The 25,004-nt window shown below is 39.2% G+C and overlaps 1 protein-coding gene and 1 pseudogene across 10 annotated transcripts in view; one reads left to right on the forward strand and one right to left on the reverse strand.

Moving 5' to 3' along the window:
• The window catches only part of TMEM87B (transmembrane protein 87B), a 56,187-nt gene that overhangs the window by 14,354 nt on the left and 16,829 nt on the right, over positions 1-25,004 (reverse strand). For 9 of the 10 annotated variants that reach the window (XR_013349278.1, XR_013349279.1, XM_077843305.1 and 6 more), the window contains exons 7-15: positions 24,460-24,521; positions 24,036-24,219; positions 19,550-19,649; positions 15,413-15,506; positions 13,772-13,847; positions 8,397-8,501; positions 8,254-8,312; positions 5,534-5,637; positions 4,141-4,214 (exon numbers count right to left, since the gene is read on the reverse strand). Coding sequence is in view for 8 of the 10 variants with exons in the window: in XM_077843305.1 (XP_077699431.1) it covers positions 4,141-4,214; positions 5,534-5,637; positions 8,254-8,312; positions 8,397-8,501; positions 13,772-13,847; positions 15,413-15,506; positions 19,550-19,649; positions 24,036-24,219; positions 24,460-24,521 (858 nt within the window). In the remaining 2 variants the exon portion in view is untranslated. Of the gene's footprint in view, positions 1-4,140; positions 4,215-5,533; positions 5,638-8,253; positions 8,313-8,396; positions 8,502-10,159; positions 10,236-13,771; positions 13,848-15,412; positions 15,507-19,549; positions 19,650-24,035; positions 24,220-24,459; positions 24,522-25,004 lie in introns of all 10 variants that reach the window. The other variant, XM_077843303.1, reaches the window with a different exon arrangement.
• On the forward strand, positions 7,299-7,706 carry LOC144280860 (cytochrome c oxidase subunit 6B1 pseudogene; annotated as a pseudogene).

The raw sequence follows: 25,004 nt of genomic DNA on the forward strand, positions 1-25,004 counted from the left end.
TGACCAATTATACCGAATACCTTTTCATGTGCTGGTTATTCCTTTGCCTTCTTTGGTAAGGTCTATTCAAGTATTTTTTTGTTTTTTTACAAATTATAATTTATTGATTTAAAGGAATTTTACTTATATCCTGGATACAAGTCCTTTCTCAGATATATGCACTGAGGATCTTTTATTCCAGTCTAGGGCTAGATATAAGTCTTTTGTCAGATACATGTACAGAGAATCTTTTTTCTATTCTAAGCCTGGCCTTTCATTTTCCTAAGTTTCTCTTGATAAGTATTTTAATTTTGGTGGTCTAATTTACCAGTTTTTAAAATTTTATGGTAACTGCTTCTTATGTCCCAAGAAATTGTTTGACCCAAGGTTATAAAGACATTTTCTTGTTTTCTTTTAGAAGAGTTATAATTCTTTTGTTTCTGTGGGGGTTTTTTTTTGGGGGGGGAGGGGCTGAAGGAGAAGGAGACAGAGAATCTTAAGCAAGCTCCACACCCAGTGTGGAGCCCAGTGTAGGGCTCGATCTCACAACTCTGAGATCATGACCTAAACTGAAATCAAGAGTTGGATGCTTAACCGCCTGAGCCACCTAGGCACCCCCAGAAGAATTATATATTTTCCCCCCAGAAGAATTCTAGTTTAAATTTTCCATCTAGGTTTGTGGTCCATATTGAATTAATTATTATTGTGATATCTGTGGCAGGAGTCCAGCTGATTTTTCCTCCATGTGTTTATCTAGTTATTCTAGCACTTTTTATTGAAAATAGTATTCGGGGGCAGCTCGGGTGGCACAGTGGTTTAGCTCTGCCTTCAGCCCAGGGCTTGATCCTGGAGACCCGGGATTGAGTCCCACGTCGGACTCCCTGCATGGAGCCTGCTTCTCCCTCTGCCTGTGTCCCTGCCACTCTCTCTCTCTGTCTCTCATGAATAAATAAATAAAATCTTAAAAAAAAAAAAAAAAGAAAATAGTATTCTATCCTCATATAACATCTTGGTGCCTTTCTCAAAAATCAGTTGACAAATGAGATTTCCAGCTTGGAGCTACTTTAATTATTGCAATCCTGGGCAGCCCGGGTGGCTCAGCGGTTTAGCATCACCTTCAGTCCGGGGCGTGATCCTGGAGTCCTGGGATGGAGTCCCACGTCAGGTTCCCTGCATGGAGCCTGCTTCTCCTTCTGCCTGTCTCTGCCTCTCTCTCTCTCTCTGTGTGTGCCTCTCATGAATAAATAAATAAAAATATTTTTTAAAATAATTATTGCATCCCTTTATTATTATTATTAATTAATTTGTTACTTATTTGAGGGAGGGGAGTGGCAAAGGGAGAGGGAGAATCTCAAGTAGGTTCCATGCCTAGCACAGGGCCTGATGTGGGGGCTCAATCCTACAACCCTGAGATCAAGAGTCAGATGCTTAACTGACTGGGTCATCCAGGTACTCCTATTGCATTCCTTTTTATTTTTTTTTTAATTTTTTTTTTCATTTATTTATGATAGTCACACAGAGAGAGAGAGAGGCAGAGACACAGGCAGAGGGAGAAGCAGGCTCCATACACCGGGAGCCCGACGTGGGATTCGATCCCGGGTCTCCAGGATCGCGACCTGGGCCAAAGGCAGGCGCTAAACCGCTGCGCCACCCAGGGATCCCTGCATTCCTTTTTAAAACAAAAATTTTAGGGATGCCTGGGTGGCTCAGCGGTTGAGCGTCTGCCTTTGGCTTAGGGAGTGATCCTGGAGTCCTGGGATCGACTTCCACTTTGGGCTTCCTGCATGGAGCCTGCTTCTCCCTCTGCCTGTGTCTCTGCCTCTCTCTGTGTCTCTCATGAACAAATGAATAAAATTAAAAATAATAAATAAAATAAAATACAATAAAATACAATAAAGTACAATAAAATACAATAAAATACAATAAAATAAAATAAAATAAAATAAAATAAAATAAAATAAAATAAAATAAAATACATTTTAGTAACCTATTACATAGAATCAATTTGGTACTTCCAAAAAGTACCTTCTTCAAAATGTTGTTGCTTAAGGTAATAACAACAACAACAACAAAATCAACTGACGATATAGGTGTGGACTTATTTCTGGACTCTATTTTGATACACTGATAGGTTTCTGTAATCTTCTGCAAATACCACCCTATCTTGATTAGTATAACTTAAAATTTTTATAGACTTGAAATTAATGTAAGTCCATTAATTTTGTTTTATTGAGATAATTCCCACACTGTAAAATGTACCGTCTTGAAGTGTATAAATTCAGTGGATTTCAGGATAGTCACAGAATTATATATCATCACCACTAATTTCAGAAGAATTTCATCACCCTAAAAAGAAACCCCACACCCATCAGTAGTCACTCACTACTTACTCCTTCCCCAACCCCTGGCAATCACCAATATACTTTCTGTCTCTATGGATTTACCTTTTGTGGACTTTTCAGCTAAACACAGTCATACAATTCGTGATCTTTATGATTGGCTTCTTTCATTTAGCATACATGTTTTCAAGATTTGTCCATGTTGTAACTACAAAAATGTTTGGGCTCTTTTAGGTTCTTTGCTTTTCCACTTTTATTTTATTATTTTATTTTATTTTATTTATTTTATTTTATTTATTTTATTTTATTTTTTAAAAGATTTTATTTATTTATTTATTTATTTATTTAAGATATTATTTATTTATTTCCACATACATTTTAAAATCAGGTTAACTGGAGCGCCTGGGTGGCACAGTTGAGTGTCCCCCTCTTGATTTCAGCTCAGGTCATGATCTCAGGGTCCAGAAATTGAGCTCTGCGTCAGACAGACTCTGCACTCAGTAGGGAGTCTGCTTAAGATTCTTTTCTCCCTCTGCCCTTTCCTTCTATGCTCTTTCTCTAAAATAAATAAATAAAATCTCTAAAAATATAATAAAATCAGGTTAATCATTTATACTTTTTGAAGGTCAGTTAGAATTATTTTTTAATTTTTAATTTAATTTTATTAATTTTATTTATTTTTAAAGATCTTATTTATTTATTCATGAGAGACAGAAAGAGAGGCAGAGCCACAGGCAGAGGGAGAAGCAGGCTCCATGAAGGGAGCCCGATGTGGAACTCGATCCTGGGACTCCAGGATCACACCCTGGATCGAAGGCAGGCGCTAAACCACTGAGCCAACCAGGCATCCCTTATTTAATTTTTTGAAGATTTTGTTTATCTATTCATGAGAGAGAGAGAGAGAGGCAGAGACATAGGCAGAGAGAGAAGCAGGCTCCATGCAGGGAGCCCGATGAGGGACTCCATCCCGGGACTCCAGGATCATGCCCTGAGCCAAAGGCAGATGCTTAACCACTGAGCCACCCAGGCATCCCAGAATTATTTTTCTTTTAATATTTATTTACTCATGAGAGACACACAGAGAGAGGCAAAGACATAGGTGGAGGGAGAAGCAGGCTCCCCATGGGGAGTCCAATGTGGGACTTGATCGCAGGACCCCGGGATCACGCCCTGAGCCAAACTGAGCTCACTCAGGTGCCCCCAAGGTCAGTTAGAATTATGATTGGGATTGTACTGATTCTACTTACCAGTTTGTGGAACTGACTGCTTAATAATATTGAGAGTTACAATTATAAACATGTATGGTTCTACACACTTATTTTCAGCAACTAAATGATGTACTGACATTGCCTTAACACTTAACTAAAGTATTATGGTAAAATTAATAAAATGATAAAATGCAATGTAGAAATTAGTTGAAAGATTAAACTAGTACTAAAACTGTAATTAGAAATGCTTTGCGAATGATCAGGAAATTATAAGGATGTGTAATTCTAAAGAGCAAAAAGAGGTGATTTAGCAATCATCATTAAAATGATTATTAGGAGTTAAGAACAATACACACTAAATTATTAATTATTAATGTGAAACAGTATACCTACTTTAATACTTAGGCCTTAAAAGCAAACAGGTAACAAAAGCTTAAAGTACATTATGATCTTAAAATTTTCATTACTGACTTTTCTTTTCGTGATCGTCTAGCATAATAGGGGTTTTGTAGATAGGGTTTTAAAATTATTTTAACAGGAAAAAAATGTATCTGACCTTGCATCACAAGTAAAGGTACAATACAGTGGCCACTTAATAAAAACATATCACTCACTTATATTTTCAGATGGTACCATGAATTCTTCTATTTCATCATCAGAATCATCTATTAACGGCATGAAGGCATATCTACATCAGAAACAAGGAGGAGTATTTTTACTAACACATTTAAGCTTTCAGTTTTCAGTTCATATCTAAAAGCATAATTGCATACAAAAATATTTATGTTTTAAACATTTCTTAAAAATTCAAATAACAAAAATTTAATTACTCTCAAATTAGGAAAGATTATTAGTGGTGAAACTGAAACTAGAGTTTCTAAACCCTGCTGGTAAAAGCATAACTGGGTAAGATCTTTCTGGAAAGCAGTTCTGCAATGTTCAGGGAAGGGAACTTCCTGTTCTACTTTCTTCTCCATGTCAGGTTTACCCTCCCTGCCCACTACTTTTTAACTTACCCACTAACAAAATTGCTAATCTGACTGGTGAAAATAAAGCATAATGACTGAGCCACATTTGCTAGGTCCAACAGCATTCAGAAAGCATTGCTGATACTAACAATAATCCTAGAAACAAAGTGCCTAATAATTAGGGATTGGTTCTATAAATTAGGCTACATTCATATTATGGAATGCCAAAGAACCATTAAAAATAATGTGATAGATCAAGGGGTGCCTGCTTAGCTCAGTTGGCAGAGCATGCAATTCTCAGTTTCAGGGTCATGAGTTCAAGTCCCACGTGGAGTCTACTTTAAAAAAAATGTGGCAGATCTATACAAGATGATATGGAAAGATACGTCGTGGACAAGGTGCAGAATAGTGTATACATGTATATATGTATGTATAATTATGACGTATTTTTAAAAAGAGAGAGAGAAACATACACACGGGTATATACATTTTCTTTTTTTCCTAGAAGGGCATTCAAGAAACTTCACGGCCCCTTCCTTGCGAAAGAGTGAGGCAAGGGGCAGATGGAACTTCCCCATCATACGTCATCAATGGTCTACCTGAACCCACCATTCAGTCTCCTCATGGTTTTGGTCCCACCCTTCCTTTCCAGCTTTATTTCCCTCCAATGTAAGTAGGTATTAACCAAGATGCATGCCTTAATGACCCCCAAAATATACCATGGCTTCCCCCACTATCTCAGAAAATGTACATTCTTTCACAGCTCAATCTTCCACTGTTCTGCTCATGTCCTCGAGGCAGAACATAAATTCTGCCTTTCAAGGAGTCTTCCTCATCCCTCTTTGGTCTTCCCCCTGGACTTCCAAGTTTATATACCTTTGATTTCACTGTCTTGCGTTATGTCTGTCTCCCTACTTGACTGTATACTCCTTTAAAGGCGAGGCCTACTCCCTCAGTTTTTATTAATGCATTTTTATTTGAACACAATAGCAGTGATCAACAAATGCTTGCCAAACTTGAATTTTCCCATGTTAGGTACCTCTGATTATTTGCTGATGGTCTCCACAAAAACATGATTACAATAAGGATAAGTGAAAAAAGGAAGCTCCAAAATGCATCATCAACCCAGCGTTCCATCCAATCCTGTAACAAGGACAATTCAAACATGAAATGTTAATTTTCTGATCAACATCGATAGATTTCCCATTCAAATAGCGTACAATGACAGGGATACCTGGGTGGTTCAGCAACTGAGGATCTGCCTTCAGCTCCAGGAGTGATTCTGGAGTCCTGGGATCGAGTCCCACATTGTGCTACTCCTGGGAAGCCTGCTTCTCCCTCACCCTTTGCCTAGGTATCTCACTCTCTCTGTGTCTCTTATGAATAAAATCTTTAAAAAATATAGTGTACAATGATAAATACTAATGAAATCTTTCCTACCAGTTCATCTTTGAAATAGTATATGTTTTTTTAAGAAAATAAAAACTAAGAAACACTATCTTTATCAAATTATTATTTTTTTTTTTTTAAAGATTTTTTTTTTTTTTTAAATTTATTTATGATAGTCACAGAGAGAGAGAGAGGCAGAGACACAGGCAGAGGGAGAAGCAGGCTCCATGCACCGGGAGCCCGATGTGGGAATCGATCCCGGGTCTCCAGGATCGCGCCCTGGGCCAAAGGCAGGCGCCAAACCGCTGCGCCACCCAGGGATCCCTCTTTATCAAATTATTAACATGAATGCCTACTTCAGCCTTACAACTAATCAGATAAATAAAACTCTAACACAAATTATATACTACAGTATCATAAAGAATTAGCATCATAAAGGGGCTTTCAAGGTCATTCGATCTATTTTCTAAATGAGAACAGTCATGAGGCAGGTTAAAAGAAGAATCAGAAGCAAGTTCACAATGGGTATTTTGACATCCATATCATATTAGAATTTCTGATGTTGAATATCTCAATGTAGTATTTTTTCTTTTTTTTTTTTTTTTAAGATTTTATTTATTTATTCATGATAGAGAGAGAGAGGCAGAGACACAGGCAGAGGGAAAAGCAGGTTCTATGCTGGGAGCCCGACGCGGGACTCGATCCCGGGACCCCAGGATCACGTCCTGGGCCAAAGGCAGGCACTAAACCGCTGAGCCACCCAGGGATCCCCTGTAGTATTTTTTCTAATAGGTTACCTTGCTTTCAATGAGACAGGAGATTTTATTTATTGTTTGAAATGTTTCAAAAAGGGCTATTTAACATGATGAATGTGCCTTTCCATAAAATTTTAGGGTCAACAGAAAGATTTAGAAAACAAAAATAAAAATCCAAAAGATACACTTAGAACTCCAAGTGAAAAACCCTAAAGTGAGGGGAAGAGAAAAAAGAAATTCCAGAAAGTTCAGTTTCTTCTCTCACTTAATTATCCCTAAGGCAGAAATCTAGGATGCTCAGAGGACTGTTTGTAATGTTTATTTAGAACTAGAAACTAGCTTAAATCCAGAAGCCCCGATGAGGGGTTTTTAAAGTTTTTTTTTGAAGGCCTTTTACATTTTAAGTCTAAGAAACATTATCTTCTACCTAGAGAACCCACGGAGAGTATCTCCTGAATGTTCATAATGAATGTACCATCCTATAAGCATGTCAGACTAAAGGTTTACAGTACCATTTAGATACAAAACAACCCAATTTCATGATATGCAAGAAGATTTCCTGTTACCTTAAGTTATATAGAAAGATAATATTTTTTCAAAATATATAAAGGGGGTCTTTGCTGAGGGTCACACTGAGCTGCGAGGTGCTGCAGGGGTGTCTTTAGAGTCAGCACCATGGGAGAAGACATCAAGTCCAAAATCAAGGACTACCAGTCTGCCCCTTTTGACAGCCGCTTCCCCAAATAGAACCAGACTAGGAACTGCTGGCACAACTACCTGGACTTCCACCGCTGTGAGAAGGCAATGGCTGCTAAAGGGGGTGATGTCTCCATGTGCAAATGGTACCGGCATGTGTACAAGTCCCTCTGCCCCATATCCTGGGTGTTGGCCTGGGATGACCTCTGGGCAGAAGGCACATTTCCTGGGAAGATCTGAACTGGCTCCACCCACCTCTCCTCTGTCCTCCATCCTTCTCCCAGGGTGGTGAAGGGGGACCTGGGTACATGGTGATCCCCACCCTGGGATCCTGAATCATGGCTTAACTAATAATAAATACTCGTTGGAAAAGTGTAAGACTGTGTATGTGTAAAAGAACTGGGTGATCGGGCAAGAAGCTGGGATGGGAATTAATACCTTGACCAAAAAGAGGGACTTCAGAGGGATTGTTTTTTTCTGTTTTGCTTTGTTTTATGTTACTAAATTGACCACCTTCTTTATACCAGACAATATAGTGAGTGATTATAGCCTCAGGCCCCTGTATGTGCAAAAATTTATCTGTATGTTCCCCTTTATCATCTATACAATTTCAAAAAACTTTTCTTATGCAATTTTTGAACCACATAGAAATAGTGTAATAAAAATTGTGTACCCATCAAAAAATATATATATATATAAAGGGAAGAGCATAATTTGAAAAGCAGATTTAGGAGGAACTTTTTCAGATTCACTTAAAGGAGGCAAAAGTTCTTATAATTCTATGTAAAATAATTCAAACTAAGCTGAAAATCTCCACTTAAATTGCCTCTGTTTACAAACACAAACTACATTCTTCAAAATTACCCAAACTGGTATAATTAAAAATGAAAAACTATTTAAATAGGAAGGTTATACTTACTGATTGACATTTTGCAATTCTAAATGTCTTAGTTGTCCATACCATAAACACTATAGAAGCTGAAACACATCAAAAGAGTCATCTTTAAAGGAACATGCAATACTGAAATAATTTATTATAATATAAAAAATTAAATAGCTTACCCAGTACAGCAAAGATCAGAGTATTTGTAAAGTGCCTGTATAAAGAAAATTTCACTGTGTTCTTTCTTAGCCTTAGAGTCTTCATTGTTTGTGCCAAACTTATAAATATGTGCAAAAAAAGTTAAGGAAAAACATTTTAAATAGTAATAAACAGTTAAAAAACAAAGAATCGTCTACATTTCTAAAATTAGTACTGCTATAGTTCCTATAAAAACACAGAAAATATTATTTAAGCCAATACTGTATTATCATGATATTGATTTTTATCACAGATTTTGCTTTACCATTTACCATGGTCTGAACTAAATAAACTTTGAGGAAGACAACAAGCAAGAACCTCTATGATGTTCTCCTTCAATGTCAAGCTCCCAAAGCATAGGGCAGAGCAGTATATACACTAAACAACGAGCCCACCTTAGGTCAGACACTTACAGATCATATTATGACATGCTCTTTGGCTTTTGCCTTTGTCTCTGTTTCTTACTTTGTTCTTTCTAGTCTACTCTCATTTTATCCTCTCAATGACCATAATTAAGACTTAGGTCATCTATCAATTCCATTGTATGAACTGAAAAATGAAATATGTCAAATAAAACAAATTGGGACTTAGGCCAGGAAAGACTTCATTCAAAAGGTTATTGCAGATGAGGCTTATTACAATGGGGAGAATGTTCTAACTCTAAGATCTGAGAGAGTCCCACAAGTCAGGCCAGACAGGGCTTTGTTTTTATAGGGAGGGGAAAACAAGACTGGAAAGCAGATGTGGGGAAGTGGGTGGTGTGACTAGACAGCTGCTCTGGGAGTGACTTTCCCTGAGGTGTGCAGATTCTCAAGAGGGGCACTGAGGAGGACTGTGCTGGACGAAGCTCAGGGACCTGGGGAAGGAGACGGCTGGTGGTCTGGTTAGATTGGTGTCTGAGTCCAGCCTGGTGTTCTGGTCAGAATGGTCAGGAGGGTCTGTGTCTGGGAAGGCCAGACATAGGTAACAAGGGGGCATCTGGGAGTCTCGTGAAAGTCCTATTGGGAAGGGAGGTCCTTTGTAGTAAGCCTTTTCCACAGAAGATGAAAGGGTAGGGGTTTTCTTAACCTGTTTTCTATGAGCACAGGGATCAGGTAAAGCTCAACATTGTCAAGTATGAAGAAGCAAAAAGAGGCTTCTCTACGGACTCTTCAGCAGTGAAGCTGGGATTCAAGCCAGAGTTCTCTCTTTGTAAAAGGGGTGCTTCCTCTGGAGCACATCACCACATTTTGTTCGTGATCCATATGCTGAAAATAGCAGAGTGGAGCAAAAGAACTGAAGTGGCAAATTTTGTATTTATGCCTATTTTAAATTCCAAATACTTCACAAATCAGAACCTTCACGGAAGCACTCAAATTATCAAAACTGCTATTCAGTCCTCTTAAATGACCAGTGAATTGCAAAAGAAGATCAATTTCTAAAATAACACAATTCAACCAATTACTGTCAGAATTTATAAAAAAAAGCATTATCAAGACATATTTTAAATTCTTGACTAAAATGAATTTTCTATGTTAAAAATATGGTCTCATTTAATAATTCAATAGTATTTCTTAGAAGCCAAGGAATAAAAAGATCAAACGTAAATTCAAAACTGCCTAAACCTCCACTTACCAAGACATTATTAAATTTAAGTAAAGCTTAGATCATTTCTTCCATTAAAGGAAAGTGGTTACGAAAGCAAACAGGCTTGGTTATCCTGAAGTGAGAAGCAATATGAACATGTTGCTGCAGTAGGAAAAGGATATCCACCAGCACAAGCCAGAGTCAAGAAGAGAGAGAGGGAGGCTGGCCAGAAGCACAAGATCAGAATCATTTGCCTGCAGCAAAACAGCAAAAAATTAAAAACAAGCAGAAAAAAAAGAGGAAGAGGGCTTCATGAGAAAAGCTACGGCTCTGAATTTTTCAAGCTATTTTTTTTTCTTTTTTTTTAGAATCATTTTCTTACAGGATAGTTCTGTTAGGTTCATCAAGGCAAAGGAAGCAGGGTCATTATGCAAGCGCTCAATGCTGTATGTAGACCTGCTTCTTTTGCTTGCCATTTGTAACCCTTTAAGAAATCTACTCTTTCTGTAAAGAAAATGCAGATTTTTCATCTCCGTAAAGAGAACTGCCAAATAGCTATAACAGGAAATTCAAGTTCAAGCTGAAATCAATACTAAATTTTCTTTCTCTCACCATGAAACACTAACCAAGATAATTTTAATTTCTGGACTTCTTTATGACTTTTATTTCAAACACCTTTATTAACAATATTAATCATTAAGCAAACTAAATCTTCTGGCTGTTTTCCTTATCTCTCCACTCCAATTTGGTTCCCTACATGTTGGAATGGACCAAAGTCAACATTCTCCGTACAGATGATAAATTGCTCTCATTCAAATCCAGATGAAAATGGGCCTTTAGAGCTGCTTATCTTTGGAATTTTCTGCCAAGTAGCATGCATTACTGTTTTTCCCAGTGAACTACCTTGTGGATGGTGAACAGAAAATCTTTGAAATACAAATCTATAAATTACCAGGAAAAAAGACAATACAGATTTTTAAAAAATGCAATGTCTATAGTTTAGTTAATTGACTGAAGAACATACTTGCTCACTTATGAAAGGCTCCAAGCATATGTAATTGTAGAGACCATTCCATATTAAGCAGGTATCTTAAGCTCACTTTCTAAATAGGCAATGACAGAAGAGAAGAATCTGGAGCTGGTAATGCTGAGACTAACAGCTAGGCTCACCTTCACTGCAATTCTGCCTATACTGATGCCAGGTATGTTCATCCTGCCTGCCCATTCTCCTCAGGTCAGCTGAGCTTCAATAACAAGGGATGTGGCTGCAGCGGAACAAGAACCACAGCCCCTGGGGATGAGCACTCACGGCCAGAGCACTGGTTGTGGGCAGAACTGAGGAATGTAGTTCACCTTTTGAACAGTTCAATATCTTTTCATGTGGAAAATATAAAAATTACGCTATAGGAAAATTGGTATCATTCTCTGAAACGATGTATTTTTTTTTTTCAACAAACTTGGATTCAAACAGAAGTATGACAGATTATTTTTAAGCACGTTCAGTCAGAAACAACTCTTTAAATGAGGTATTATTTCTTAACTAGACACTCTTCAGACAGTAGGGAATCCACGGATATAACTTTGGAGGTTTTTAAATGTCCCACCGCAGGCAAAACTTCTATGAGATGTGTGTTTATAATTTTCTGAAAAGAGGTTCCCCAGCTCTCATTTGACTTTCAAAGGTATCTTCAGTCCCAGTACCCAAACAAGGGTAAGAATCATTGCTTTAGAGAGTAAGGAGAGTAAATACAAGGTTTTTTGTTTTGTTTTTAACGTGGAAGCGTACTAAAAATTCACAAACGGAGTTTAAAGAACAGACGGACTGGGTTTATAAGAAACCACCTACAGGGGCCTCAGAAAAGGCCCTGTTTGTTAGCATGCCTGCACAGGAAGAACACAGGCAGACTCAAGCCCTCTGGCTTTCCTGTGAGAAACAATGATGAGAAAATGGAAAGAAATTACAAGGAAATGAAAAAACATTTAATATTAAAAGCTAAAAGACAAGTATTGAAGACAGTGGAAACAAAAAACTTGGTAAAAAGAAAATCTATAGAAAAAAATTTCAGATAGGATGTAAATGCAGAAGAAAAAGATAAAAATAATGTTCTAGATATGCATAACACTGCATTCTGCTCTGAGCAGGTCACAATTTCTTTAGAGTTCCTCCCATTTCCACGAATATTAGAATTAGAGGGCTCTGCCTTGGAATGAAAAAGGATGGAATTTTTCAGACTCCACTGGAGTCACTGAAGCAGTGAGGAGTCCTCAAGAATGGGCTACCATGCTTCTAAAACTTCTCCTACTGTAATACGGCTTCTGCCCCACCAATGTCACTGAACCTGCTCTCCTGCTGTCTCATTATGACCTCTGGAATGACCACACAGGTGCACCTTGCCAATTCATCTCGCCAATTCCTCTCTCTGTAGTACTGTACACTGTTGACCACCCCTCCTTACCAAAGCTCACCCAGTCTTCACTCCAGGACAATTTCTGGGTTCTTCTACCTCCCTTCACCCTGGTGTTCCTTTCATGCACATTTCTACCCTACTAAGCACCATCCTGGTCCTTTCCTCTCTCACTGGTCTACATGCTCTTGGGTTGCTTCCAAGGGTTGTAACCTCTCTCATGAAGATGACCTACAACCATTATCATCACTTCCAATTCCTTTTATAAACCCAGACTGGGATTTCCAACTGTACTTAACACTAATGCCCTGGGCAGCTCAAACTTCAACCATCATGGTCCCTTCCCTAAATTCATTGCTTTGGGGATGGCAACACTGTCCCCAACAACCCAAATGAGACATGCAGTACCTCTCTGGAGCACTCTTCCTTCTTTTCCCACCCATTGCTACTAAGTCTATCATCTGGAGTCTTTGCCCTATTTTTAATTCTCACCATCTCTTTTTTGAACCACTGCAAATGACTCTTTACTAGACTTTCTACCTCTAGGCTCTAGACTCTCCTTTTCCAGGTAATTTTTATATTTATAAGATTTTAAATAATTTCTACACCTAACATGGCATATGAACTTACAACCCTGAGATCAAGAGTTGCATGCTCTTCCGACTGAGGCAGCCAGGTGCCCCTTCCAGGTCATTTTTAAATGTCATTCACGAGTTCTTTGTAACATAGATTTCATCATGCTACTCACCCGTGTGGCTTTGATTCCCTTCTCCTTTCTCCCCACAGAAGGAACTTGAGACTCTTGAGCATGTCATTCTATCTTTTCCTTCCTTCTGTGATTCTCCCACACATGTCCAAGCTATTCTGGAAAATTCCACCACTGCTCCCATATTTTCACGGTTCCAACTATTTGTTTCCAGTTCTTCCCAGGATGCCTTTTCCCCAATTCTTTGCCCAGTTAATCTCATCTGTCCTCCAAGTCACAATTTAATGTCCATCTCTGTGATGTCTTTCCTGATTTCTGTGCTAGAATTACTTTTTCTTCCCTGTTAGCATAGCACCTCTTTAAGATGGCAATTACTATTGCTATATTGTTCCTAGTTATATATTTGTCTTCCCTACCAGAATATGTATTTCTTAAATGCAGGGACAATACCTTTATCTTCTCTGCCTCCTCAGTATGGGGTACATACTGAGCACTTAAGTTTGCTGAAGAGAAAAAATAAAGATATTCTTTGGGGAACTGTTGCTTTTTCACCTTCAACTAAATTCCTATATTGAGATTAAAAATAATGTATACCTATATTTCTATTACTACTATTATTACAAACTGAAAGTAATCGGATTTTAATGATACAACAAAGTACTTAAGGACATAGTAAAGGATATGAACCATACAAAAATGGAGTCAATAACTGCCAAAATAATGTCACCAAAAATAACAGCTAAATGGTTAGAACCCTGAAAGATAAAAACGGAGGGAAATCTGAATATAAACGTTTCATTATACTATAGAAATTATTACATGAAAAAGAAAAACAATTTAGCTCATCTCATCACTTTACAAAAGCCACATAAAAATTTTATTCCTTTCTTTTTAAATTTTATTCCTAATAAAATTGTGTTTAAGCATATGGAAATTTTTGTTTTGGCAGCAACAGATGTTAGCTTGCCATCTACCTGGTTCAATGGTAATGTAAAATTGTATTACAGAATGGCAAATAAAACATGTCATGTCTCCAGACCTACTTAGGTCAACCGTTTCGATCTCTCCCATCTCCACACCAAACCTACTGCCAAGAGCTACTAATGAAATGGATTCCTGATCTTTCCTACTACCTGTGAAGGGACATAGAAAGAAAAAAAAAGGGGGGGGGACCATGGAAGGGTAAAAACAAACCATAGATGAAATACTTTAATCAAAAGTTGACAAAAAAATCATATTTAAAAGTTATATCTAAGATGTTGGCTATGCAAAATTTAAAAGAAATACAATGCATATACTACATCTTATGTGCAATATTTATCTTCTTTCTTTCTACCAAAGACTAGTTGCTGTAAATTATATATATAAATGCAAAGCTTTTCACTACTCTGTAGAAGTAAAAATAAATGTACCTTTCAAAGAGTCAAAGATGAATAGAGCAGGTGTATCTATTACAGAATGCAGATGTATCAAAGATAATAGAAAAAAAGAAGAATGAGGCTTTTAACAAACTGGACAAATGGCCTGCTTCAAAATAAAAAATACATGAAATAAACTTATATGGCAACATAAGATTATTCACTCTGTGCAGTGATCTGATTTACACAACTAGTTCAAAAAACACTTTAGGTAAAAATTACTACGTTCTTTGAATCAAGTAAGGTGCTGCTTAATCACTCAGTCACCAACCATATTACTAAGAAAAACCAAGAGCTAGAAACCTAGGGGTTTTCTCCGATATCTATGTTCTGCCTTTTTCTAGAGAGTAAAGCACTGCAGCCCACATTACCCAAGTCATTTCCCCCTAGATACTACCTTCTTGTGATTCTTCCAAGAATGGAGTCTGCTGAATCCCCAAACATTGAGTCCATGAGAGTCAGAGACTACTTATAATCAAATGAAACTTAAGAGTGATGAGATGTAATGTCTGCATGTGTAAAGGGTATAGTTAATTCCGTTCACTTCCACGTGTTCAGACCAAGGGTTAAGGAAGAAATGAATGTGTTCCAACTGCATAATGACAAAGATAAATTTCTTTATAAAGAATAACCAGGCGGGTTTTTGAGATGGAGCTAATTCCTAGGGGATGACATCAAGCAATGGCTTCATAATTGATCATGTTTTAAGAGGTACTCTGTCTGGACTTTTACTACTTTAAGGAAGTATTTAAAAAGGGAAATAGTCCAATAGGGAAAAAAAACTCAAATTAGGCCTTTTTCATAAATGTTCTATCTTTAAAAATGTATCTCAGGAGATATAAAGTAATCTTATTTCATAGCAACAACAAAAAGGGATGGAAGTGGAATTGTGTGGTTTTTACCCCAATAACTCTCATCACGCCTTCAATAGCTGCAAAGATAAAGTAGAGAATTCCCAGTCCAACCACTCGGTGCATGACTGTTCCTAAACGGGGCCTAGAATGAGGGAGAGGAAACAGAAAAAAATAATAATAAAAGAAAGAAAGGCACCAGTAAATAAAATGCATTTGAATACAGTAAATGGCTCTATTTTCAATACAGAGAAATCATTATCGAATCGAATCAGCCCCTCTCCCCCCCAATCCAGCCACTGCTTCCTTGGTTTTAAGAAATAGTTTATTTCCTCTGAACAGGGCAAAACAGGCTCAGGAGAAACAGGCCTCCTTCTCTAGGACTAGATGCTGTACTGATACCCATAAAGCAACATGTAGAGGCTACCCAGGTGCCAGAAGATTAACATAACTCAGGAATTCACTTGCACAGGACAGAAGAGTAGCCTGAGAAACCTAGGAGGCTCAGTGGCAACTCGTGTCACTGGCAGGAACAGTAACTTAATTCTTTCATGAACATTAATTAAAAACTGTTCTGGGATACTTTTTTTTTTTTTAAGAGATAATTCACTGATCTTCTGATTTAGGCAGAAAAAGAACAGGAGTATTAGGATATTGAATTCTATTCCCTTTCTTCTCTCAATACCCAAAAGAAGAGTGCTATCACACTATAGTTTCCCTTCTTTACATTGAAAAGAATTAAAGTAACATTTTGATTCTTTAAAAATATCAATGATTTTGGAAAATGCAAAGACGGTGATTTCTGTGATGAGTAATTTGAAAACCGAACTAAAATTTCATGAAATTTGCAAATCACATAGCACAAACTAGTTTTAGCTCAAAAACCTCTTGCCAGAGTAATTAGAAGAAAAAAACTGATTTTGGAAAAATACGTAATGTAGTCACTTTAAAACAAACTCTAACTAAAAATTAAACTAATATCCACAGCTTATATTTAAGACTCTGTATCTAATATAGTTCATCTAAATTCTGACTCGTTATAGCCCCCTAACTAGAGTCTTCCAACAGCCAGAACTATGAGTGCTCTAAGTTTGTAACTAGAACTGTGGGGTACAAGATTCCATATGAGGACTCTGTGGTCTGTATACTGTATTAAGGCCAAAAACAAACAAACCTACCAAAACCCCAAAAGCACATAAGAAGGAATCTCAATAAATACCCAATGGAAAAAAGGTTTTCTGGCTAAAATCTTGCTAACTACACCAATCTCAAGCTCACAAGTATATGGGTGTGCATTCAGTGCATATTTACTACATGCCTATGTGCTGGGGGACTGTGCAGGGGCATTAAGCAGAAGGGCACAAGACAGGCTAAGCTCTTACTCTACGGAAGTCATATCCAAGTGGAAGAGAAGAGACAGCAAATCCTAACATATGCATCAAGTGGCACTATACAAGGGGTGAGGGTCAGAGTGAACGAAGGTGTGCACCACACTGGGCATCTTGACAGCACTAGCCTCCCTGGGAGAGGATGGTGAGCAGAGATGAGAGTGAGAAAGCAAACCATGCCTGGACCTGCGGGAATATACTTACAGGCAGAGGCCTTTACAGCACTGAGAGGAAATGTCTATTGTGTTTTAAGAAACAGCAACAGGACAGAACAGAGGGTTCAAAAGGGAGAATGGTAGGAGGTAAGGTCAGCTATCTGAAAAACCACAGAAGAGAATTAGAGTTTCACTGAGTGAGATGAACAGAAATGTAAGGAGATCAGAGTTGTGTTTAAAAAGGATCATCTTGGCTGCTGCTGTGTCTGAAAAGACTGAGAGGAGACCAGGGCAGATGCAAGAAACCAGTTAGGAGGGTACTGAAGTCATCTAGGGAGAGAAGATGGTGGTTGGACCCAGGGTGGTAGCTGTGGAAAGGAGGGGTGGGTTCACTGTGGATGATGTGTCCTGATTTTAGAGCCAAGAAACTGGATAAGCGTGCCCAGGGATGCGAGTCACTGGAATGGAGGTCTGGGGCCTGAGCCTGGGGCACTTCAGTGCTGGAGCTGAGGAAGATAAAGAGAGTCTAGAAGGGGGCACTGGGGAGGAGCAGCCAGGGGCTCTAAGACTCAAGCTGCCACAGGACCCTGGCACCAAGGCTGAACAAAGCCATGTGGTTTGGCAACAGAAGTCCAGGTGATTGACAAGAGCAGTCTCAATGGAGGATGGAGACAAAACCAGGGTATGTTCAGAAGAAAATGAGGGAAGTTGAAGTGGCAAGTACAGACAATGCATCTGAGAAATGATGCTGCACAGGAATGAAGAGAAATGAAGGAGAAACAGTGGAGATGGTTGGCTGGGATTGAGGGAGGTATGCTTTGGAAGATGACTGAACCAACAACATGCTGATGGCAGTGATGCAGGAAAGCTGATGACACCACAGGAAACAGAACCTACGGACAGGTGGGAGGTAACAGGATCCAGGACTGAGGCCAGGGGAAGGACTTTACCACGTGTCCTTCAAGAGGAGGAAAAGAGCTGTATGTGGTCCAGATATGGGGGGAATGGTACAGACTTGGTGGCAGAAATGCACTGGAATTCCCCTCTAATGGCTTCCATTTCCTCAGTGAGAAGAGAAACAAGACTGGCTAAGACAGACGTGGGTAGGGAGTCTGAGGCTAGAGGGGAGAGTAGGGGGGATAATGGTCTTCCGCAGAGTGGGAAAGGGACCATCAATTGGCAAGAGGATCTAGAAACTGCCAGGGGCCTATAGGGTACACTTGAAGTGAGATGAGCCTGCAGTATGGTTGGGTGTTCTTCTCAGACAGATTCTGTGGCTTGGGTATGAGCCTGAAGTAGACAGAAAGATGGATTTATTGAGGGAGGCTGACGAAGAGAAAGGCAGAGGGCTTCAGGTATATGCAGACTTTCAGCATCCTGCAGGATCGATTGAAGGTGGCAGTATCAAAAGGTCAGAGGCCACACCAGGGTCAAAGATGGAACTATTAGGAAAAATAAACAGGAAAGAAGGTGACAGTTGAAAAGTGGATTGCTTAACATTTACAATGATAAAGAGGGCACAGTTCAATATAATAATAAAGTCTAGAAAGTAGCAGTAAGAATCAGTAATGGGGGGGGACAGGTGAGAGCAGTGGAGGTGGGGAGGTGAGATCAGGTTACTCATAGGATCACACACAGAGATACTGAAATCACAAGGAATTCTGACACATGAAGCATTGAGAAAGACAGTGAAGCAAATACTTGGGAGAGTTAAGGGCTGAGGGGAGAAATCTGGAACTTGAAAGGCTATTGCAGTGAAAAGATATAGCAGGTGATCCAATCTGAAAGCTTGAGCTTCTAGAAATTAGAGAATCTTAAGAATAAAGAACAATGGTACCAAAAAAAGGGCAGGGAGGATAAAGAGGACAAGCTCTTCTATGTTCATTCTTACTAACTCTCAGGATTGAGACATAAAAGATGGGCCTGAGAGAGTCTGGAAGGAGTAGGGTCCTCATAGGACGGCCAGGTTGTAGTCTGAAATCTGCTAACCTGGTGTTTAGTCCTTTCCCCCTTAAAATACTCAAATACAATTGTAAAAGCGTAACCTGGGGTACCTGGGGGGCTTAGTCAGTTGAGTGACTCTTGATCTCAGCTCAGGTCTTGATCTTGGGGTTGTGACTTCAAGCCCCTCACTGGGGGGAACGACAAAAGAATAACTATGTGTCTAGGAAATAGAAAATGGTTTGAACTTTAAGAATCATTTAAAATTTTCCTATCCTTAAGGTGGATTACTTATTCATCTAACTATAAAAACCTACTGGAATTCAAATTCAAGATCTTTATTTTTTTTTAAAGATTTTATTTATGAGAGACACAGAGAGAAGCAGAGACATATGCCGAGGGAGAAGTAGGCTCCCTGCAAGAAGCCCAATGTGGGACTCAATCCCAGACCCCAGGATCACACCCTGAGCTGAAGGCAGACGCTCAACCACTAAGGCACCCAGGCATCCCTCAAGATCTTTATTTGAGGACAGGGTAAAGTGGTCAGTACATGGAAATCCCTTAAAAACACCTTCTTGCAGGTATTTTCATATAGGATTTGTGTTATAATACTGAGGAGTGTCCAGTTTCACAGAGCTCCTAATGCAGAGCGGAGGAGTCACCAGATTGGAGGCACAGTATCTTTCCAACACACCAATACTTACTTCACAATGCCATAGCCCAAGCTCACAATGATCACAAGGAGACGAGCCAATGTCCTCTTAACCGCAGATATCAACTCTGCAAATATCAGTAAACCTTGGGCTGATGGGAGGAAAGATAAGAAATCATTCTGTGTACATCTAGAGGCTTGTCATCAAAATTCTAAATATGTACTGTGTATAACTATATTTGGACCTCAGATGAATTAACTATTTGCTTCAAAGGTCATCTAATCCAACTGATGTTTGAAAACCTCAGTAAATGGGAATTCATAACCTCCTGGAGAATTCATTCCATATTTGCTAGCTCTATTAGATACAACTTGCTTACATCAATCTAAAAGCTGTCTTCCTCAATTTCCCTCTGTTCTTGTTCTTCCCCTTGAGGCTACAAAGAACTATATACCTCATTCTCTCCTGCAAATATTTGAAAACCATAAGGTCCTCTAGAGTTTTCTTTTCTCCAGGATGCCTTCATCATTTATTTGTTTATGCTCACTGTGTGGCTCTAAGAGGAAAAGAGACACCATGTTCACTTCCTTCATGAAGATTATACTCTGGTTAAGACAAGTAGATAGACAGAACTCAGCATGGTGAGTGCTAGAGGCAACATAGTATCTCCTAGGACTGTGAAGAAGCCAACCTAATCTACATTTGAGGGAGGTGCAAGTGGATCTAGAAAAGCTGCTCAGAGGAAGTAATATCTAAGTCAGAATTTGAAGGAAGGCCTAGTAAAAATGAACTATTTTGGGGGAAATAAAGAGGAAAGCAAAATTAATGGTATATGAAAAGGCATGAAGGAGGAAAAGTAAAATACACTGTAGGACGTCAAAGTTCAGTATGTCTGCAGCACAGTGTAATGAGGGATGTGAAAAAAGAGGTGGTGAGAGGTAGGGACAATCACGTAAGGTTTTCAGACCATGTTACAAGTCTGGATTTTATGCTAAGGGCAGTGGGAAGTCAATGACAGTAAACAAGGGAGTAAAAAAGGAATTGGCAAACTACAGCCCATAGGCCAAATCTGGCCCTATATCTACCTTTGTTAATAAGGTTTTATTTGAACACAGCCACGCCCATTTGTTTACATCTTCATGTGGCTGCTTTTGTGTTACAATAGCAGAGATGACTAGTAGTAAGAGACTGGTGTATGGCTTGTAAAGCCAAAAATATTTACTATATGGCCTTTGCAAAAGAAGTTTGCTGATTCTTAGAGTAAAACTGACAGCTTTATTTTATCAAGACTGTTCTACCTAATGGTTTGGAAAGGAACTAGGCTACAGGCAAGGAAAATGCTCAGGAGGCTATTGTAGAAACCCAGGTAAGAGAGGAGAACACAGTCCTGGCAGTGAAGATAGAGAAAACCAGAAAGACATTCAGAAGCCAGTAGTGAATCCACCTACTTATTCTTGTTTTCAGTTCCAACTTATCCATAAGAAATCGTAAGAGACCTTGTCAAAAGCCTTGTAGACAGATGTGGAACTAGAGGGAGAGGAAGAGGGTGGCAAGAGGATGGAGCCAAGGTCTAATGGAGGCAGGGCCATCCATTGACAGGAGCATTAGGTTTGGACAGAAGTGAGTCGAGTACAAAGGTGAGTTCCTTTTCTGCCATACAGAGACTGAGAAGTCTGCAGGACATTCAGAAGATGTTTAGCAGGTGACCAGCTACTAGGTCTGCAGCTCAGGACAGACATACGGCCAGGAGATTAAGCTTTAGGAGGAAAACAATGGATGAGCTCCCCAAGACAGCATGCAGAGTGTGAAGAGGTATAGGATGACAAACTTTTAAGGGTGGTGTTTTCAAATTCCTCCATGAGCTGCTCTGGACTTTTTCCCTCTTGGAGGAAAGTGAATACAACCTTCCTGGTACAGTTGGACTGCAAAGTAGGACTCAACGTCTTCACTGCTCACCCTCCTATTGTAACCTAAGGTTGTAGGAGCTGGTGGGAGGCAACCACTCTATAATTGCCTATGTTGAGTTTACTCTTCATCAGCTTCAACCTTTAAATCCTTTAAAAAAAGTTTCCCACTTGTATTTTTGCAACTTGTAGTTCAACCTTAAGTTCAACGTCTTGCCTATTAAGTTTCACCTTTCCATTCAAGATATCAAAACTCTTCGCATTCCTTCAAGTACCGAGGTTAGAAAGGTCCATCTAAAATTATTCTCTATACCTCCAGTATTAACAATTCTGCCAATGTCACATCATCCACAAAATTTTAGCAGATGCTCTCTATATATGCAGAGGTCTGCAATAAATGTCAGGTGAATAGTAAGAATAAACCAGCAACAAGGTCTGAAACCTGTGAGACAGATGTCCTTCAAAACCTCCTTCTAAACCAGTGATTCTCAATCCTAGATGCACACTAGAATCACATGGGAAGCCTCTGAACCGAACCAATTCTTACAGGGCACCTGGGTGGGTCAGTGGTTGAGCATCTGCTTTTGGTTCAGGTTGTGATCCTGGGGTCCTGGGATCAAGTTCCACATTAGGTTCCCCGCAGGGAGTCTGCTTCTCCCTCTGCCTATGTCTCTGCCTCTCTCTATATCTCTCATGAAGAAATAAAAAAATCTTAAAAACAAAAAACCGAACCTATTCTTAGGCCTATGCCAACCATAATCTTTGGCACTGATATTATTTTAAAGTTCTTTAGTGATGCTTATGTGCAGCCAGGAATGAGAACCATTCTCCAGACCAGGGCTGTCCAGTAGAAGTTTCTGGAATGGTGGAAATGTTCTACATCTTTGCTGTCTAATAAAGTAATCACTGGCCACATGTGACTACTGAGCTTTTGAAATGCAGGACAACTAAGGAAGTGAGCTGCCAAATTAATTCTACTTAAACAGCCAGATGTCGTTTTTAGCTACAACTGGACAACATAGCTCTATACTGACAAGACTGAGGTGGTTATGTGCATGAGCCCTTTAGACATGGTTGCACAACCACTTTTCAGTTCACATTTCTCCACCTTGTCCACAAGAAATCACAGTTGTCAAATACCTTGAAGAAGTTAGAAATACTAAGTTTAGAAGCACAAAAGAAGTCAATATGCCATGACCTATATTCTTAAGGTCCCCATGCTGGGTCCTAACAATCACCATATCCTGTCTCCGCAATCTTTTTCTAAAAGATTCTAGGATCAGTACTAAGCAAGAAAAAGCCTGGGTTGCAGACTTCTCACTTGGGATAATCAGAAACAGCAGCAGCCATGCCGTCTTCTGGCACCTCTCTTTTTCACAGGACTCCTCAAAGACACTGGCAGCAACGTGGGGTTTCTCTTCCAATGCCTCATGTCATCTCAGACAAGAGGGCTTCAAGTCCTGAAGATGGCACGTGGCCTCTCATCCCTTCATGTATTTCATGTATCCCTTCTGCTGCTCCTCACCGATGTTTAGGCCACCCTCCATCTTGCCTCAACAAGAAATGACCACCACTAAAAGCAAAGGAGCTGATCTGCCTTACTTGACATTCAAGAATGCTTTCCTCCCCAGCCATGAGCAGCAGCCTCTCCTTCATTATTTGGTTTAGAGCATACACATACACACGCATGCAAATATCACTAAAACCTCTTATAGAGTAATAATACCTCTCATATGTCTCCCTGGATATTTGTCCTTTCTTTCTTCTCTTGTACACATCCTTTTATTGTGGGAAATTACAAACGTTCCCCAACACAGAGATAGGGATATACTCAACTCCTATTTACCCAATACTCAACTACAATAATTATCAACATTATGCCAAATCTATATTCTAATTCTTTTTTTTTCTAGAGTATTACAAAAATAACAGACATAACCATACCCTATGAAAATCTGCACAAAGATCACGTTAACAGATCACTCAGAAACACACTTCTAAGCATTTTCAATCCTTTCCAGTTACCTCCCTTTCCAAAGCTTTGGTTATGAGATTGTACCTTTACTTCTCTACTTCTGGCCGTTTTGCATGCCACCTTCTAGAAATCTGAGGCACACATGTGAGGATGCCCAACTTCTTGCCCTCCCTGATTCACACATTTCCGTGTATAAACCATGAGGGGCTTCTGATGGCCCACATGCAGTTCTCTGTGAGAGTGAAGACACAGAGAACGCCAGAAGGTTGCAGGCACCATCCATCCTCGCACTACTGATTTTACTCCCTGGGGTCAAATGTCCCTTCTTTTCTGGAGCAGAAAGGAGAAGAAAGACTAGGGGGAGAACACAGAGAAATATGTTAGAAGGATCAGCAGCACCTAATATGTGGAATTTCTGTTGTTTTAAGTCAGTCACTGGAATGGGAGTTTACTTTTCCCCAGAAGGAAAGTGAAGGAAAGCGGGGGAACAGAAAATGAGGACGATATATCCGCTAGCCTAGACTGGAGCCCCACTCTGACATTCCCTTCTTGGCTCTCATCCTCTTCATCTCTAATGCAACTATTCCCAAACCGCTGCCCTGCTCACAAATGCTTGGGACCTCCTGCACTGTACTGTACTTATAGAGTCACAGCTTACTTGATAGCCCAGTGCTGCTGATGTTTTGATATTCAGTATAAAAAACTGCTTTTTCCAGCATTCCCAGGAAAATAACAGCTGCAATCCAGAACTGAATTCTTAATATATCTTTCCAATAACAGGCAGACCACATCAGCCAGAGTACGCCATATAAAATATAAACGATACACATCACCATGTAAAACTGTAGGAAGAAGAGCAATTTTAAGTCAGTTAAGGCCTGTGATCATTTGAAAATGGACATTTCTTCTTTCAAGTATCTAATCTTTTACTTTGCTGTCACTCTGGAACCAGAAATAGTATGTCAAAGCATTAGCTACTAAAAGATACCCACCACTGAGCTCTTTAAATTGTTAAATTTTCCAATTAGGATATGAAGTTCATTTTTTTTAAAAAAAAGGAAAAAATGATGGGAGGTACTTACAATCATCAAAGGCCAATCTGATGCAGAAATATATCCATGAGGCCCAATCATAGAAAGAGAAACTGGTAAGGATGGGGATAAAGAAATTGAAGAATTAGTCTTTTCTTATATTTTTAAATGTAAGCTCATTTTCCAGAAGGTTCCAAGAACACAAATCAAGTTAACAAATGCTGTTTACCTAGCACACATAAGATATTATATAATTACCAGTCATTGGGCATGTAATCTCACCAAGATACCCTTACTTGTATACATGCTGTTGTCAAAAGTGGGCCAAATCTGATCTTAAGCAGATAGCAGAGTAGTACTGGCCTTTGACTGGGTCCATGTTAAGTCACTGACCTCACTGAGGACTCTCTTCCTTAATGTAACTTGGGATAAATTACTGAATTCAAGCTCCCAGTCTGGGTTGTTGTCCGGGACAACAATAATAAACAGAGTACCAAATACAGTATAAGACTTATAGGTCTCAGTAACTGCTCCAGTTACTAACTAGTGGGGCCTTAAAACTGCCTGCTGGCATTAGGTGAAAAGACACAATACCT

Source organism: Canis aureus, chromosome 12, assembly GCF_053574225.1.
Source record: "Canis aureus isolate CA01 chromosome 12, VMU_Caureus_v.1.0, whole genome shotgun sequence".
Taxonomy (NCBI): domain Eukaryota; kingdom Metazoa; phylum Chordata; class Mammalia; order Carnivora; family Canidae; genus Canis; species Canis aureus.